Consider the following 15,934-nt stretch of genomic DNA (forward strand, 5'->3'; position numbering starts at 1 on the left):
AGTTGGTGGTCCTCTGAGATTTAATTTCTGCCATATAGATGTAGAACACTATAGATCAAACTGAAATATTAGTTCCTTGCCTGTCTTTCCAAGGTGATCACAGAACTGCTAGCATCTGAGCTTACTTGGTGAAAAACATCACCAGTTTCAACAACAAGCTCATGGTGCTGGGTGGGGCTTGCTTGGGGTAATAGAAGCTCATCTAGCTCAGCTTTTCTTTGCACAGAGTTGGCACTTGATCAGTCTTTGTGAATTCAAGTTGGGTGTGGGATAAGCAGTATCAGGCCGGAAGGATGGAAACTTAAAGTTAGATCATATTTGAATTGTAAATCAAAGCTTATCTCATCCCCCTTTTCCCACCCAAAATACAAACCTGAAAACCCTCCATGATATCCCACTAGAATTAGAGTAACATCCTAGCTCCATGTGGTGGGTCACAGGTCTTATATTATCTAGTCCTTGCCCACCCCTTGGCCTCATGTTCTACTACTCTCCCCTGGCCCATTGTGTTCCAGCCACACCAGCCTTTTCTCTGTTCCTTGAATACTCTAAGCTTGTTTCTTGTTTGCATTCATGGTTCTCTGCATGTGGAAAGATCCTCTTCCTCCATTTTTCTCTTTCTAGTCATGCAGGGGTCAGCTCAAAAGAACCTTCCCTAACCCCCCTTTCAAAAGGAGGGCCCTAGAGTCAGGCATGATGGCGCAAGCCTGTGGTTCCAGCTACTGGGGGGGGCTGAGGTGGGAGGATCACTGGAGCCCAGGAGTTCAAGGCTGCAGTGAGCGTGATTGTGCCATTGCACTACAGGCTGGGTGACAGCAACAGAGTGAGACCCTGTCTGAAAGAAAGAAAGAAAGAAAGAAAGTATGGCCCCCATCCAAGTTGTTTTCTATCCCATAACTCTGTTTTAGTTTCCTCACAGCACTTATTGCCATTTCAAATTATCTTATTTATTTGTTTGTTTATTTTTTGTCCCCTCCCCACTTCCCCCTCCGCGGCCCAGCCAGGAATGCAAACCCCATGAGCACATCTCCGGTGCCTAGCAATGTGTATGTTACACAGTAAGCACTCACTGTTGCCTGTTGAAAAATGACTAAACGAATGAATGCAGAGTTAATGGAAGGAGGAGCTATGTTTGGGTAAACCAGTCCCATAACTGGCTGCATCAGAAAGGAGAAAACTTAGACCTTCAGGTCAGGGGACAAGGGGAAGCCTGAGAAAAACTAAGAAGGCAGTTATATGCACTGTGCCTTCAATTTAACCTTTTGTCTGCCTTGGCAATGACAGGTTTCTGCTCCAAAGAGAACTTCCTGACCAACCTTCTGTTAGCAGAAGCCTAGACTGTGGCAGCTGTTCCTGTTTCCTAATAGGGAAAGAGTGAGGAGAGGGTAGATTTCCTTCCCCAGGTCTGCGGGGCCAGGGTGAAGGTGGGAGGACAGGTGAGGTTGTGATAGCGCATGATGTCTGGCTGAACATTCACTTGGTGGGCGCAAGCTCTCCACATCTTGCCTTGGCGACCACATTACCATCAGGCGAAAGTTGGCTGCTGTTGCTGATTAAAACATTTCCAACTGCACAATCGGAATTGCGCCATTGAGATGCTAAGTGTAGATAGACAAAGCCTTTACAAATGGCTTAAGCACAGTCCTTTTAGAGTGATCTCTAGATTTATTAATACATATATGGTTGGAAATCACTTTGCAATCATGAATGAATCATTCCACAGAGCACCCCCTGGATAAGAGCCATCCTGAGGGATTTGCCTTTCTCAGACGAGAGTAGGAAGCTCAGGGCCTTGTTTCTCTGTACTAAGATTCTCTAACAAGGGTTGTCCCAGTATCTAACTTTCCATTCAGGAATCCCTGTGGATGGAAATATACATCCATTATTCCAGGGATTTTCTGTCCTGGCCAGTCCCTCTTCTACCTCTGTCCCTGTCATTTCCTTCCTCCTTATCACAGGTGGGCACTCTGTGAAGGTGTTTACTGGTGGTGTCAGATTTTGCTACTGCATCTGTCTTTGAGGCAGGTAGGTCAGGGCCACAATCCTGTATCCACAGTCCCCGAATTTGTAAAAGCTTTGAAACCCAAAGTTTCTTCATGACACTCAGCAAAACCTATCCTGAGGTGAACTCATGTGGTGGCAAAACTTGACCTAAACTGGTGTGAGCCTATGTAAGGTCTTTATGTATGCCAATTAGAGGAATATGTCATAGTTTTTGCTCCAGAAATATTGTATTTGATTATGGGGTGCCGATTTAGACTTTACTGAAGGTGTTCCATAAAATGTAGCATATAGGCTATAAACATTTCTAACATATGATGCATTTTGAATCCTGAAATATATTTAGCCCCAAGGGTTTTGGATGAGGAATTATCGGTCTATAATGGGAAGTGGGAATGGGAGAGGTACCAAGAAACTACAATATCAGTGGGGTGATGGAGCAAAGAGTTGCTCTTCCTTCCCTTCCAGGGAGAGAGACTCCCCGGGCACTCATCATTGGCTTCCTTGTATTCCCTGCCACTCTCTGCCTCCGTAATCCCGGCTCTGTGTTGCTACTAGCAGTCTTCATTTTAAGCCAAAACAGCTCTTTGTTCCTTTCCAGTGGTGGGCTTTGGGATGGATCCTGACCTTCAGATGGATATCATCACCGAGCTTGACCTGGTGAATACCACCCTTGGAGTCACTCAGGTGTCCGGGATGCACAATGCCAGCAAAGCATTTTTATTTCAAGGTAAAGTCACCTCCTCCGTTGCATGAGGGCAGAGGTTGGGGACAAGGGTCTGTCTGGGGAGGGTTCATCTGGTGTATGTTTGTCTGGGGATCAGTTTTGCTGTTTCTCTTGAGTTATCGTCCTACATGTTCAGATATGCAGTGGGTATGCTAAGAGTAGGAGGGAGGCATTAGAGGGCATGGTAGTAAAATATTTCCTTGACAGTTTTGGTGGGGATCTAAAGTGGAATGAATTTACAAAACCCTAGGAAGCCATTGGCTAGTCATATTATTTTTACAGGCTATTTCTCTAGCTATTATCTATATCTTTACCTGTGCCTATTCCTATGCCTATATCTATATTGCTTTTGTCTAAGGGGTAGGCCGTGAGCACAGAGAATGTCCATTATGGCTGCATTCTCTTCAGGGTACAGCTTACTTGGTTATGCCCAGTATACAATGGACTGTAATTCAGCAAATCATTCAGCAAGCATTTATAGAAGCAGTATGGTGGGGTTTTGTCCATTATCTGTTGCTTATTACAGAACATCTGAAACTGGGTGATTTATTTAAAGAACAGGAATTTATTTCTTGTAGGTATGGAGGCTGAGAAGTCCAAGGTCAAGGGGCTGCATCTGGTGAGGGCACTCTTGCTGGTGGGGGCTCTCTGCAGAGTGCCTGGGTAGTGCAGAACATTGCATGGTGAGGATGCTGAGTGTGCTCACTCAAGTCTCTCTTTGTCTTCTTATAAAGCCACCAGTCCCACTCCCATGACAATCCATTAACCCATTAATCCATGAATCCATGAATGGGTTTACTTTAGTCATGAGGGTAGAGCCTCATGACCCAGTTACTTCTTATTGCATTGGGGACTAAATCACCACCTTATTGCATTGGGGCTTGAATTTCAACATGAGTTTTGGAGAGGACAAATATTCAAACCATAGCACAAGGGCTCTGGAGCCCTACTGCCTGGGATCAAATTCCAGCCCTGCCACTTATTGATTTTGAGACTTTGGGCAATAACTTAGTCTGACTGTGCCTCAGTGTCCTCATCTAAAATAACATAACCTACCTCATGATATTATAAGGATCAGAGGAGCTAATCTATTAAACTGTTTAGAACAGTGCCTGGTACATAGTAAATGCTCAGTAAGTACTAGTTATCATTATGGAATTCCTACTGTATATCAGACAACATGCTAATAACAGGGTTACCACTAAGAGTAAATAAGATAGATGCAGCCCTTGATCTAAAATATAATGAAGGAAACAGTGATTACCCAAGTAATTATTGAGTAACAGTTGCTACATTTACAATGAAGGGATGTATACGCTGCCAAATAAGAGTAGTCTAGGGACATCTGATTTAATGAGAGCTGGAGATGGTGGTAGTCAGGGAAAGGCTACCTTGAAACAGTATATCTTAGCCTGTTTGTGCTGCAAATTATCACAGACTGGGTAATTTATAAACAATAAGAATTTATTTGTCACATTTCTGGAGGCTGGGAAGTCCAAGATCAAGGCATCAGCAGATTCCATGTCTGGTGAGCATTGGCTGTCTCTGTTTCCAAGGTGACACTTTGTTGCTGTACCCTCTGGAGGGGATGTGTGCTGTCTCCTCGCATGGTGGAAGGGATGGAAGGGCAAGAAAAGGACTGACTAGTTCCCTTGAGCCCCCTTTTAAGGGCACTAATCATCCATTCCTGAGGGCAGAGCCCCCATGACTTACTCACCTCCTAAAAGCCCCACCTCTGGATACTGTTGCACTGAGGATTAAATTTCAACATGAATTTTGAAGGGACACAAATATTCAAATCATAGCAAAGTGATATGTCAGCAGAGACTTGAAAAATGAGTAGAAAGCCTGGTGTAGGAAAGGGTAGGGCTCAGAGCATTCTGGGCTGAGGAAATAGTATGTATAAAGGTCTTAAGGCAAAAACCCACTAAAAGACATGTAGCATGGCTGAAGGGTGGTGAGTGGCTGACGAGGTAGACAGGAGCTAGTTACATCAGACCCTGTTGGCAGAGCTGATGCTCTGCTGATATGCATGGGTTTGAGGGTACTGATGATTTCTGACCTTTCTTATAGGTAAGAGACCATGTCCTTGTGGTTAACTGTTGTAAATACTACTCTTGCCTGTGGGCCATGGTAATGGCTTTGTATTTTACTCTCAGAGAAGTGGGAGCCTTTAAGCAGGGGAGTGTACTGATCAGATATGGTAGCAAGGCAGCCTAGACATTTCTCTAAGAAAATGCTTGGCAGGGTTCCTTTAACTCAGCCTTTTATGAAGATGACAAAAGAATTATTTTAGAAGGACTGAACCAACATTATAGAATGAGATTTACTGTGTAGATAACAAGCCTTGTTAATTATATGTAGCAAATCTATGGATATTACGTAATGATAGACAATAAGACTATGGATATGTTAATTTCCACTTCTTACTAAGGAATTGGTGAAGTATAGAAGTGTGGTATGGTTAAAAGAATACAGACTGGATCACTTTCCTTTTTGCATTGTGCAAAGTCTGCTCAGTCGCTGTTGAGAGTCCGTGCCATTCTTGACCTGAGCAAAGCTGCTGACACTTTGTCAACAGAGTTGCTGTGGAAACTTGTCTGATCGTAAGCTTCAGAAGGGCAGGAGTCCTGCAGATCTTGATACTTCTGGATCCCCAGGGCCAAATATTGTGCATGAAACATAGTAGATGGTTAATAAACATGTTGAATTGAATCAAAATTTCCTCTGTCCAATGTACCCTATAAAAGGCCTGCTGCTTGCTTTACTTGCTATTAATTAATTAACTAATTAATTAATTCCATAAGTGTGGGCCTGCTGGCTGGAACTCGGCTCTCTAATCTGTGTGCTCTCTGTTTTGGCAACTGCCTCTGGGATATGTGCCAGGCTGCAACCACTAGGAGGGATTTTCAGCTTCTTTGGTAGGAAGGGTAACTTCATTATGGGACTTGAGGAGGCCTTTCCCTTATGTCCTTACCCCCTGTGATTATATTTGGCCCACCTGGATAATCCAGGATAATCTCCCCATCTCAAGATCTGTAATTTAATCATATCTGCAAAGTCCCTTCTACCAGGTAATACAACATATTCATGGGTTCTGGTGATTAACACCTGTACATCTCTTAGGAGCCATTATTCTGCTCACCACAAAGTCTGCCCTCTGGCCCCCAAAAGATTCATGTCTATCCTGCCTACAAAATGCATTCACCCCATGTCAATATCTCCAAAAGTCTTAACTTATTATAGTGACAGATCAAAGTTTAAAATATCTTCTAATTTCAGCTGAAAAATTCTAAATCTCATTATCTAAAATAATCTAAATCAGGTATGGGTGAGACTCTAGGCATTATCTACTTTGGGAAAATTTTTCTCTGTATCTGTGGACCTGTGAAACTAGAAAACAAGTAATCTGCTTCCAAAATTCAATGGTAGGACAGGTATAGGATACCAGTGATAGACATTCTTGTTCAAAAGGAAGGAAATGGAAAGAAAAAAGAGGTCCCTGGTCCCAAACAACCTTGAAATCCAGCAATGTAAACTCCATTGGTTTTCAAGTCTTGGAAATAATGCTCTGTGGTCTTGGCTCTGCCTTCTGGGCTTGTGGCTCATTCCTCTGAGACATCCTTCCTTTCTCATGAGGATACCATGTGTTTCAAGTTGAGTAATTTTGTCAGCCTGTTTCTTGCCTGTAGAATTTTGGGGATTTGTCAGCCTGCTTTCATTTTGTGCTTTCCCAGTCTCCTTCCATCCAAATTGGCAGTGTTTCCATTGGTATAATATTTTCAAGAACCTTGAAGGCCTCCTGTCCATTAGACAAGAGGATCAGCCACAGATCTTAGATAATCCCGTGTGTATTCCTGACTACCACTGACGTGGCTGAGGGAATCCACGAGTCACACACCTGATCTCTACAAAGAGGCCTCTGGATGGTTGAATATTCTGATCTTCTGATCCTTTCATGGCACTAGCAAAAGGTTCAGCCACACATTGGCTCTAGAGCAGGCTTTCCTGACAATGAATCTCCTTTTATTGTCTTTTGCAATCTGGACAGGCTGAGAATTCCCTGAATCATCAAGCCCTGATTCCTTTTTGCTTAACAGCTTTTCTTTCCTCTCTCTTCTCTCAAATGTTACTGTAAGCAGCAAGAAGAAACCAGGCTACCCCTTCAACACTTTGCTTGGAAATCTTCTTACCTAAATAAATATCCAAGTTTATTGTTTGCAAGTTTTGTTTTCTGCATAACTACAGGAAAAATTCAACTCAGCTTTCTGCCACTGTATAACAAATTGGCTTTTTGTACCATGCTCCCCTCAATTTTTCCAGGCTCTACCTATTATCCAATTCCAGAGCCTCTTCCTCATTTTTAGGTTTTTGTTACAGCAGCACCCTACTTCCAGGTACATAAAATCTGTGTTAGTTTCCTATTGCTGCTGTAACAAATTACCATAAATTTAGTGCTTTCAAACAAATTTATCATTTTGCAGTTCTGGAGGTCGTAAGTTCAAAATGAGCTTTATGGGGCTAAAATCAAAGTGTTATTGGGACCACCCAGATAATCTAAGATAAGATTCTCATCTCAAGATCCATAATTTGATTACATCTACAAAATCTCTTTTGCCATGTAAGATAACATATTTGCACGTTCTGGTATTTAAAATATGCACATCCTTTGAAAGCCACTATTCTGTCTACCATAGGATGGCTAACCATTGTTGGGCAGAAATATGAACATAATTATGTTTTCTGAGTACTCCAATTAAATCCTCCTTTCTAGTGCAGTACTGTTCAATTGAAATATATTGTGAGCTGCATCTTTATTTTTCAATTTTGTAGAGGCCACATTAAAGAGTAAAAAGAAACAGCTAAAATTAATTATACATCTTATTTGACCCAATATATCAAAAATATTACCATTTCAACATGTGGTCAACACAAAAAATTATTATAAGATATTTACATTTTATTTTACAAAGTCTTCAAAATTAATTTGTATTTTATACTTAAAACACATCTCAATTGCTTGCTGAATTTTCATTTGTTGTAATTGACACATATTTAGATTTTATGAAATTTAAAGTTGAAAAAGTAGATTCACCAAATTATGGACCTAATTAATTATTAGATTAAAAAATTTAAGCAGGTTTATTGAGGCATAACTGAATTATAATAAACTGTGCATGTTCAGAGTGTACAGCTTGGTAATTTTGATAAATACACTGATGCGACCATCACCATAATCAAGAAAAATGAACATAGTTATCACCTCAAAAAGTTTACTTTCTTTCCTGTTATAATCCCTCTTACCTACCTCTACCAACCTCTGTCTCTAACTATGATTCTACTTTCTCTCACTATAGATTAATTCATATTTTCTAGAAGTTTATATAAATACAATCATATAACATGTCACTTTTTTGTCTGGATTCTTTTACTCATTATTGTTACTTTGAGATTTTTACATGTTGTAGCATGTAAAGTGCTTTACTTATAGGCAGTGTATAGTTGGGTCTTACTTTTTTTTTTCTTTTAACTAGTAAGATAATCTATGCCTTTTCATCAGTGTATTTAGACTATTTACATTTAATATGATTATTGACATGGTCATGTTTAAATTTATTTTCTTGCTATTTGTTTTCTACCTGTCCCACGTATGCTTTGTTCCCTGTTCCCTATTTCTCTTTTCTTTTGGATTAATTGAATTTTTTGAGTATTCCATTATATCTTTTCTGTTGGCTTATTAGCTATAACTCTTTGTTTTGTAATTTTAGTGGTTGCTTCAGAGTGTATAGCATACATCTTTAAATTATCACAATCTACCTTCAAGTGATATTATACTGCTTTATGTGTATTATAAAAACATTTCAAAGTATACTTTTCTCCTCTTGACCTTTGTACTACTGTTGACATAGATTTTTACTTTTACTTATGTTTTAAACTCTAGACTGCATTATTTTTATTTAATCAATTATCTTTTAAACAGATTTAGATGGTAAAATCAATTATATGTTTACACATGTGGTTTTTATTTTCTGTGCTCTTCATTCCCATGTGTAAATCTATATTTCTATCTGGTATCATTTTCATCCAGCCCTGATAGACTTTTTCTTAACATTTCTTATAGTGCAGATCTGCTGGTGATGAATTCCTTCAGGTTTTGTATGTCTGAAAAAGCCTTTATTTTGCTTTCATTTTTGAAATATATTTTTTGCTGAATATAAAATTCTGGGTTGACAGTTTCCTTTTTTGCATATTTTAATGATGTCTTTTCATTTGCATTGTTTCTGACAAGAAATCTGTTGTCATCTTATCTTTGTTCCTCTGTAGGTAATATAAGTATTTTTTCTTGCTCTTAAGACTTTCTCTTTATCACTGATTTTGAGCAATTCTATTATGATGTACCTTGGTGTAGTTTTTGTCTTGTTTTTTGTGTATAAGATTTATTGAGCTTCATCAAATTTGGAAAAATTTGGCCATTATGTCTTTAAATATTTTTTGTGTTCCTTCTTTCTTCTTCAGGGACTCCAACTACATGTATATTGGGTTGCTTAAAGTTGTTTTATGGCTCACTGATATTCTGTTCATTTAAAAAATTACTATTCCCTTTTCTTTCTGTGTATAATCTTTAATCATTTCTATTGCTATGCCTTCAAGATCACTAAATTTTCTTCTGTATTGTCTGTTGTTAGTATCACTCTGTGTATTTTTTATCTCATATATTATAGTTTTATTTCTGTAAGTTCAGTTTGGCTGTTAAAAATGTTCCATGTCTCCACCTAATTCTTTGAGTATATAGAATACACTTCTAATAACTGTTTTAATGTTGTTAACTGAAAATTCTAATAATTATATCAGTGCTGGGTCAATTTTGATTGATTTTTTTCCTCATTACCTCTTCTTTGCATACCTCTTAATTTTTGATTGAATGCCAGTCATTGTGAATTTTATCTTGTTTGGTACTGGGTTGTTTTTGTATTCTTACATTCTTGAGTTTTGTTCTAGGACATAGTTAAGTTGCTGGGAACCAATTCAATCCTTTTAAATCCTACTTTTAAGGTTTGTTAGATGGGCCCAGAGAAATGCTAGTGCTGATAGGTAGAGCAGAACTAACTATTCCCCATCACTGAGGCGACATCCTTCCGTGTACTCTACCCAATGTCCAATGAGTCATGGGGCTTTCCAGTTGACTGGTGGGATTAGGCACTATTTCTGGTTCTTGTGTACATTGGATGCTCTTGCCTTTTGGGTGGTTCTTTTTTGTCCTTGGATAATTTTCTCACATGCATGTATTGATCGGTACTCAGGTGAGTACTGATTTTGAGGTAGATCTATATTTCTCTCTTTGTGCTGCTGTCTTCTTACATGTATTCTGTCCTGTGAAATCTAGGTGCCTTGGTCTGCCCAGATTCTTGGCTTCCCTTCCTCAACTCAGGGAACTGCTGGACTCTGCCTGAGTTTCCCCTTCCTATGCCACAGCCTGGAAACTGTCTCAGAGCAATAAGCCGGGGTAATTGTAGGGCTCATCTCTTTTGTAGCTCACCTCCCAAGGATCAGTGCCCTTCATTGGCTGATGTCTAGTGTCTTGAAAATGGCTGTTCCTTCAAACACTCACTTTAAATCTACATTCAAATTGATTAAAATTATATGAAATTAAAAATTCATTTCCTCTGCCACACTAGCCATATTTCATGTGCTCATTCATATAGCATGTGTCTAGGGGTTGCCATATTGGCCAGTGCAAGTTGGAGAGGCTCAGAGATTTTACTATTTCACCAGAGGTCAGTTAATATGGGCAGGCTTCAAAATCCCATTTTTCAAGGTTAATGCATGATAGTAATGAACAAGCAACTTAAGTGCTCTACCTCAAAGTACCTCCATTTACTCATTGATAAAATGGGGTTAATAATAGTATCTACTATATGTGGTTGTATGTATATGAAATAAATTAATACATATAAAGTGCTAGAACTGTACTTGGTACATGGTGAGTTCTCATTAAACATGAGTCCATGCATTTTAAAGTAATAGGCTTTAGCTTTATCCCCCTTATGTGTGTCATCTACATTGTATGTTATTAATGTCAGATTGTAGCCTGCAGAGGTGGTTTAGGATAGTGGAAAAAGCAGATTGGGGAGGGGCAGAAGATGGGATTTATCACTTTGCATTCTAATTTATTTCATCCTCACTACAACCATATAAGGTAGGTATTATTATTACCCTCTTTTGTCAATGAGCAAATGGAAGCACTTTGAGACAGTACTAAGGATGCCAGTGGATATGTCTCTTAATGTCCAAAGCTTCAGTCTTCTTGCCTGGAAACAGGATGAATACAGATAATGATTGTTAAGAATTAAATGACAGTACATGGGAAAACACTTTCATAAGTGCAAAGTGTAAAAACCTGGTTCATTATTCTTTTCTTCATTTATTTTTATTTCTTCTAATATTTTACCATTCTATGTCCAGTTGTGAGGGGATGTGTGTTAAGGGAATGAAAATATTCATTTCAGTGCTAGACTGTTAATAATATTGATACATTTAAGTAGAAAGCTCATTTAACTGGAAGCACTCCTACAGTACCAACTCTAAAGCTTGCTAGAATTTATTTAGGAACTAGACAGCTTTTTAGTGTTATTTTTGTTATTGCTGTCCTTGTATAAGTGCAAAGAATAAGTAAGATTTTCATTTTCTTCTTGCCTGAAACAAATTATATTTTTTTTAGGGATTAGGGATGGTGTGGGAAGGAGAATGAGTGGCTATGTGTAAGGCTGGCATAGATCTTCTCTAAGCTGCAAAACATCCTAAATACCAGCATGAGATTTTCAAAAATCATTTTGGAATACCTCTGCTTTGCCTTGAGTGGGACTTGGAGAAGAGAGTTTGAAACTATACTTTTCCCTGACTGACAGTGTCTTAGTGTTAAGTAGTTGGGAGAATGTGTCACTGGTGTTTCATTTATACAAGTGAATTAGAATATGCATGAATGCAAATTCTTTAGTATGTTGCTTTTTTTGCCTGCCAGGAAAGTGCTACCTTTCAGGAGTTGTTTCAGAAGAGTTTCTAAAGAAAGAATAGATAGTATCTTTCAAGTAGCTTGTTTTATGTGACAAGACAGAACAAAAGCTAATGTAGGCTATTTTGAGGGGAAGATTCAGAAATTTAGCACCTATTTGCATCCTAGCCTTTGAGCTAGATGTTGTGGAAGACACAGACAATAAGGCAAAGATTGCAGCCTCAGCGAGGTTACAGTTTGGACGGGCAAATGCACCATGACCTCAGACGCTCTAATGCAGAGGAAAAGAGAATAGGTTTGCAGTCAAATGTGCATAAAGTCCTAAAAATGTTCAAGGAAGAAATTTCTTCTCACTGGATTATCTGGGAAAGGGATTTTAGGGGAGGTGGCATCTGAACCAAATCGTAAGAGATGTATAAGAATTAAATATGTGGTTTCTGTTTCATAGGAGCACTGCCCGTGCGTAATCATTTTCACAAAACGGTGCTTGAGGTTTGAGCTATAGCTCTTAATACTTAGAAAATTTGAGTAAGATGCAGTTACCCAAAGGGTTTGTTTAATGCTGATCTTCCAGATTTCCTGCCACCCACTATTGCCCAAGTCTGAATTGTTTTTTCTGTTGATTGGATGCGCCTAGTCACTAATTACCTCTGGGAGCATTTACGAGTCAGCCTCACTTTGAGTGGAGTGATTTAGTGTAACTTTGCATTCAATCAATTAGTAGAGTGATTCAATTCACATACCAGTATCTCCCAAATATATGCATTTTTGGTCTTGCCAAATAAAACCTCAAGCAAGCTGCAAGAGTGGGGTGGGTTTTCAAGTCCCTCTCTGGGGCAGATTAACACCTGCACTGGCTTATTCTGGAAAATCATTAAATGACTATGTGACTAAATGTATATCATTGAGCAAATAAACTCTGTATTTATCGCCCAAATCTGCAAACTTCTAACATCTGCACTAAAATCTATTCTCTCAGTCATACTTCTCCCATCAAATAGTACGTTAAGGAAAGCAACGATGGAGAGAGACGGCAGAGAATGCAAAATGATAAGAATTCTTTTAGAAACTATTAGGTAGATGAGCCAATTTCATATGAACAAGTTAACCTTGGGCAAATTGCTTTACCTCTTGCAATTTGTTTCCTCTTCAGACATTGAGTAATGATGGTACTGTCTACAGTACAAGATATTTTTCAGGATTAATTTAGATTATATAAATTGGTTGTGAGAAAAAGAAATTTAAATGTTAATTAATATCATTATTAAAATATATATTAGAAAATATACATTTTTCACTAAATAAATATTTAGCAAGTGTCTACTTTGTGCTAGGCACTCTTTAAAGCATGAGGGATATAGCAGTGAACAAATGAAAGACAATAAACTAATGAGTTAGCATATGTTTAGTTTACGTAACTTTTAAAAATTCATGTATTTACATTAGGAAAATATTTCTATTTTTTCTCTCAAGGAGTATGTATTTGAAATTATCCACTGTATTTAATTCCTAATGAGGATGGATAACTGTCATCTAAACTAGATTTTTTTTTTAAAAAAGAATGATCTCAAATACCTAAAATTTGTCATTTAATCCTTCCACTGGCTTTCCTGTATGTACTATTTTCATATTCATTATCCAGATGAGGAAACTGAGACCTGGGGAATTCCAGAAACTCATCTGTGATCACTGATTATCTGCTGGGGCAGACTTGGGATTTGAACTCAGGAGTCTGTACCTGCAGAGTCTGTGTCTTAGCCCCATTCCACTTCATGGCTGTTTCCACTACTTTATGAGCATGGGAATGAATAAGTGCAATGTGATAGAGATATAGCTTCTCTTAAGACACCAAAGGACATCTGCCAAAATACCTTTTGACAGGTATTTGAGATTAACCGGGACAGATGGTTGTCTTGTTAGTTGGTGAATTCCATTTAATGAAATTTTCATGATTCTTTCACTCAGAGGAGCCTACTGAATACCTGCAGATGAATACCTGGTAATCTGTTTTGGCTACTTAAGGAGAACCTGCAAGAACATCAGAATTAACCACGAGGCTACACTTTAATAGGTATCCATTTTAAAATGTAGTCTCTGTGGCCATTTGGCTAGGGTTTTCTTGAGAGAGCATTGTGGGAAAATAATTAGATCTGCATTGACTATGGTGCTCTCTGATAAATGCTTTGATTCTTAATTGGGATTTATTTTAACATATTGGGACTGAACTTTTTTTCTGTGGGAACACATCTCTAAAATTAGAATGTAAATCAGTGGAAAAATATGATTTGATATGCAAATATTTTATTTAAATACCACTTTTCATAGATGCAGCCAATGAATGAAGCGAAGCCAAGATGGAATGATAAGCTAGGCTGGCTCCATTCTCAGGCTTTATAGTCTGTTAAAAAAAATAAAGCACACACACCTCCTAGCAGCAGGGGGTTGCAGAGCAGGCGTGGGGGCCATGAGCCTGGAGACCCAGGACCTAGCCCTGGCTCTTTCACTGTTGACCCCTGGGTCTGTCACTTAACTTCTGTCCTCAGCTCTCAGTCATAGGATTTTTAGCTTGACAAGGAACTAGTTTACAAAACAAAAGAAAAATACACACAAGCACAAAGGATAATACAAGCAACAACCCTGTAGCTGTCCCCTAGAATCAACACATATTCACATTTTGTCATATTTGCTTTGAACTTTTAAAAAGTAATTACAAAATTGGCCGGGTGTGGTGGCTCACGCCTATAATCCTAGCACTATGGGAGGCCGAGGTGGGTGGATCCCTCGAGGTCAGGAGTTCAAGACCAGCCTGAGCAAGAGCAAGACCCCGTCTCTACTAAAAATAGAAAGAAATTATCTGGCCAACTGAAAATATATATAGAAAAAAATTAGCAGGGCATAGTGGCGCATGCCTGTAGTCCCAGCTACTCGGGAGGCTGAGGCAGTAGGATTCCTTAAAGCCTAGGAGTTTGAGGTTGCTGTGAGCTAGGCTGATGCCATGGCACTCACTCTAGCCCAGGCAACAGAGCGAGACTCTGTCTCAAAAAAAAAAAAAAAGTAATTACAAAATAAATGGAAGTCCCTATGTTCCCCTCCCAGTCCCTTTCCTCTGTCAGTCTCCCTAGAGGCCACCACTAATGTGGTAGGAGTATCTAGTCCATGTGATATGTATATGTGTGTGTATGCTTATATATTAGCACATTTATATACTTACATGTGTCCATGTACATGATAGATAATAGACAGGGCATATATGTTGTGGCAAAATGTAACGCCTTTGGAGCAAGACTGCCTAGGTTTAAATCCCAGCTATGACTCTCACTAGCTGTGTTATCTTGGGCAAGTTCTTTAACTTCTCTGCCTCATTTTTCCCACTTGTAATATGGGTAAGTAAAACCTCTATCTCAAATCATTGTTCTGTGGATTAAGCTAGTTGATTTATACAATATATTAGAACATCGTTGGGTATGTAGCAAACATTCAATGAATGTAAGCTATTGCTTTGTGTAGTTTACACAATTATATAAATGGTATAATACAGTATGGATCTTTCTGAAACTTATCATTTCACTCACCATTATTCTTTTGAAGACATTTAGATCTAGTTCATTAGTTTGAACTGCTGCATAATACTGCAATGTATTCATTCATTTGCCTGTTAATGGAAACTTGGCTTAGTTCAGATTTTTGACTAACACTACTGCAATGTACATCTTTGTTCATGCCTCCTTGTTCATGGTTCTGAGATTCTTAAGACACATACTTCATCATAGAGGGGACTCTTTAAGAGAGTACTTAATTGTTTAGCAAGTCATTAGTCCAGTCCTATGCCTGATCACCTCCATTGATGAAGACAGCACTACATCATGAGGTGGCAAATATTATTTTTGGATGACTCTGTTATAAATAATTTGAAGGAGGACTAATTTTGGTTTGATGTAATACCCTTCCATTGGTGCCACCTAAATCACTCCAGTCACACTGGCCACCTTTTGGCTCCTCGAATACTCCAAGATTTTCCCTGACCCATGTCATCATTCCTGTTTGCCTTTTGCCTAGAAGACGTCCTTGTTTCTGCACTTGCTATATCAGGTTATTATTCATCCTCTGGTTTTAGCTCACATGTCACTTTCTCAGGGACCATCTTATCTTTGAGGATCCCTCATTTTCTTATCAATCACTACTTCCTGTTGTTTAGT

At 38.8% G+C, this 15,934-nt stretch overlaps 1 protein-coding gene across 3 annotated transcripts in view; it reads left to right on the forward strand.

Moving 5' to 3' along the window:
• Window positions 1-15,934, forward strand: part of NELL1 (neural EGFL like 1) — a 714,969-nt gene that overhangs the window by 5,666 nt on the left and 693,369 nt on the right. For all 3 annotated transcript variants that reach the window (XM_045557684.1, XM_045557686.1, XM_045557685.1), the window contains exon 2: window positions 2,603-2,731. In XM_045557684.1, the coding sequence (XP_045413640.1) occupies window positions 2,603-2,731 (129 nt within the window). The remainder of the gene's footprint in view (window positions 1-2,602; window positions 2,732-15,934) is intronic.

This window comes from Lemur catta, chromosome 7 (genome assembly GCF_020740605.2).
Source record: "Lemur catta isolate mLemCat1 chromosome 7, mLemCat1.pri, whole genome shotgun sequence".
Classification (NCBI taxonomy): Eukaryota; Metazoa; Chordata; class Mammalia; order Primates; family Lemuridae; genus Lemur; species Lemur catta.